The sequence below is a fragment of the Monopterus albus genome, unplaced genomic scaffold (genome assembly GCF_001952655.1).
Source record: "Monopterus albus unplaced genomic scaffold, M_albus_1.0 scaffold851.1, whole genome shotgun sequence".
Lineage (NCBI taxonomy): Eukaryota > Metazoa > Chordata > Actinopteri > Synbranchiformes > Synbranchidae > Monopterus > Monopterus albus.
This window is the reverse complement of record NW_018128731.1, coordinates 1,478-5,154: the sequence shown is the minus strand read 5'-3', so window position 1 is coordinate 5,154 and position 3,677 is coordinate 1,478. Positions and strand designations below refer to the sequence as shown.

General features: G+C 41.8%; 1 protein-coding gene across 1 annotated transcript; it reads left to right on the top strand.

The window, feature by feature from the left end:
* Positions 1-532: 532 nt before the first annotated feature.
* On the top strand, positions 533-3,246 carry LOC109953614 (uncharacterized; the record flags this gene model as incomplete). The annotated part of the gene is made up of 3 exons (XM_020589093.1): positions 533-742; positions 1,028-1,482; positions 3,068-3,246. Coding segments are annotated over exons 1-3 (844 nt in total), but the record flags the coding sequence as incomplete, so codon positions are not given.
* Positions 3,247-3,677: the final 431 nt, after the last annotated feature.

The following is a 3,677-nucleotide window of genomic DNA, read 5'->3' as shown; positions in this document are numbered from 1 at the left end:
ACTATTAGAAACTACCAAGATCAGTGTGAAATCACTAAAGCACCTGTTTGACACTGCTTCACACAAATCTTCAATTAGCAATCAGTCTGTAGGCCTGATAAAAAAGGGGCCAGGTTCTTGTTGTTCTTTGCCAGCATGGATGGAGGAGGTCTAAGGCAGATGAGAGTGAGAGTAAGAGGTAGAGGGGTCTGAGGAAGAGGAGTCCGTGTGCAAAGTGGAGGTGTAAAGAGTAAGAGGTAGAGGGGTACGTGGAAGAGGAGTCCGTGTGCGAGGTGGAGGTGTAGTTGGAAGGGCTCAAGTTTCAGATGAAATTCGAGCAACTATTATTGATCACATTATCAATCATGGCCTTTCTCTTAGAGAGGCTGGACAAAGAGTCCAACCTGTTCTAAACAGAAACACTGTTGCTTCCATTGTCAGAATTTTTCAACAGGAGAACAGGTAATGTTGCTGTACATTAATCCAAAGGCTACCATTCTCTGGTGGTCGAGGGACAATTTTTAGTGCTGAGCAGGAGGCGGGCATTGTAAACATGGTTGTGGCAAACAATGCCATAAGGCTGTGTGAAATCAGGGAAGCAGGGATCACAGATCAGGGCACATTTAGGAATACCAACAACGTGAGCCTGACCACCATTGACCGCATCCTAAGAAGGAACCATATGGCCATGAAGCAGCTCTATAGAGTTCCATTTCAAAGGAACTCTGATGTTGTGAAGGAGGCCAGATGCCAATTTGTGGAGGTAAGGAAACATTACTATAATAATAATTTATACTGTATTGATCCCACCTTGGGGAAATTATTTTTGGACAGCTGCACTGATTATGGGGTGTCAGTGTCTTGTCCAAGGACACTTAGACATGTGGCCAGACTGGGAATTGAACACCCAACATTCTGGTTTACAGACGTCTGCCCTACCCTTTGAGCCACATGTCACCCCCATACTGTACTGTAATGCCTTGTCATATCATGCAGTTAGAGTGAACTAGAGACTCCTTTCATTGCAATTTTGCCTTTTTTTACTTAGGGAATAATGGAGCTTGAAGTTGAGGAGGCACATCATGTCTTCATTTATGTTGATGAAGCCAGCTTCAATCTCAGCAAAGTGAGAAGACATGGAAGGAAGCTCATTGGGCACAGGGCCACTATCACAGTTCCAGGACAGAAGGGTGCCAACATAACCATGTGTGCTGCCATCTCCAATGATGGTGTCCTATGCCATATCCCCACAATTGGCCCATACACCACCGAACGCCTCATAACATTCCTGAATGCACTTCATAAGAGGCTGATCCCACCCAAGGAGAGAAGTCTGTTGAGGCCTGGCATGCCACTCTTCATCATTATCTGGGACAATGTGGCGTTCCACCACTCTCGCGTTGTCAATGAGTGGTTTGGAGTACACCCTCGTATGAGGATGCTGTTCCTCCCAGCATATTCCCCATTTTTGAATCCCATAGAGGAGTTCTTCAGTGCTTGGAGGTGGAAGGTTTATAAACATCATTCCTATGAGCAAATGCCCTTGCTGAATGCAATGAGTGCGGCTGCCCAACAAATAGGTGCAGAGGAATGTCAAAGTTAAAGCATGCAAGAAGATTTTTCTCTAGGTGCCTTGTAAGAGAGGATATTGAATGTGATGTGGATGAGGCCATGTGGCCCCATCCTCAAGACAGAAGAGACTGAGTTTGAGTAGTGGCTATGTCTTACAATAGATTTTACTGTATTTTGGTTTACATTTTTTTTCTGTAATATTTAGTTATTATATGCGGTATTTCAGTTTTCAGCCACAGTTTTAAAAAAAGAAAGATCATGTATTCAATAAAGATTGTATCAAAGTATTTCTTATTCTGGATCCAATACTTTGCAAAAAGGCTAATTTGACACAGCCTATATAGAAAGACAAATGGCACTGGCTATAGGCTACAATGACAAGCAATGGTGCACTGATTCACACTGAGTTGTGTATTTTGTTGTCCATTGTGTAATGGCTGACTGAAAGAGCTCATATACTTGTTTGCAAGTTGTGTTGTTTGAAGGCAAAATTTGCTTTTGTTGCATATTTTAAATGTTTTGGCATGGTTAGAGCCTTTTGCAAACAAATTGTGTCATTTTGCCATCAGTGATACTGTTTAGGCAGGTGTGTTAACTGTTTTGAAAATGTGGAGTTTCAATTGATGGCTGCTTCAAAGCAATCAAGAAAAACTATAAACAATTGACATGTATTGTTCATCAATAACATTAGAACTTCCAGGGGTTTTGATCCATAGTACAATGGGCATAATGCTACAGTCTCAGACTTTTGGTGTTGTTTCTTTGTTTGTTGTTTTTTACATTTCCAGCACCTCCCTGCTCCCACCCCACCTTGCAGGTTAACAGTTGTGAACTATTGATACTGTGCTTTTTTTATGCTGTCCAAAATGTATAAATACCAATACAAGCTTCTGATTTACATTAAGGTACATGTGATGCCACCCAGTGGTTTAGTTCTCTCAGACACTATGACGTCCACACAGAGGTGGACAGAGTGGGGCTGGGCACTTTTACAGCTGTTCCAGCTGTTGTTGCTGGTGTCTTTTTCTCAGGCTGAGGAGCTGGTGTGTCGCCAGAGAGGGGATACTGAGAACCCACAGCTATATAAGGATGGAGACATTATACTGGGGGGAATCTTTTATTTCCACAGCAGCTGGAAAGACAGACAGGATACCTACATGCACAAACCACTGCCACTGGAATGCACCAGGTAAATTATGATGAATTTATATTTAAAATATCTGAGAAACAGGTATAAAACGTTTATTGAACTGACATAATTTAATTTTGATAATTAAAATACTCAGTGATATTAATACCAAAAAAATGTCATTTTCTATTCTGTTGTTTTTGTTTAAAGCACTGTTATGAGTACAACTATTTAAAACTGTCTGTCTACATCAAGTTTGTATTTCAGAGGGTACCAGTATGCCCAGGCTATGATTTTTGCCATTGAGGAGATTAATAACAGCACAGACCTACTACCTGGCATCTCTCTGGGCTATAAGATCTATGATAATTGTGACTGTATGACCAGAAGTGTGAAGGTTGCACTGGCCTTGGCTAATGGTAATGAAGTTGTGTCTGTACCCACTGAGGCACCATGCACCAGACCTGGACAAGTGCAGGCCATTATAGGAGGGACCTCTTCCTCTACTAGCATGGCTATGGCTACTGTCATCGGACCCTTGCATATCCCAGTGGTGGGTAAGACTGGTAACTATGAAATTATAAATAATCATTAATTAGTAATTAAAGTGCAATTATTCCAACTGCTCAGAGCAAATGTGAATGTGTGATTGTTCTCTGTCTTTATCTTGGGAGGTCATTTCTTTTTCTTGTAGATCAGTCCCTCTGCCGCCTGTGCTTGTCTCGGTGACAAAACCAAATACCCATCCTTCCTCAGAACAATACCCAGTAACTACTATCAGAGCAGAGCCCTGGCCCAGTTGGTCAAGCACTTTGGTTGGACTTGGGTTGGAGCTATTAGAAGCAATAATGATTATGGCAATAATGGCATGGCTACATTCACAGAGTCTGCACAACAGCTGGGCATCTGTCTGCAGTATTCTGTGTCTTTCTTTAGAACAGATTCATCAGAAAAAATAAAAAAGATAATTGACATTATCAAGGCTTTCACCTCCAAG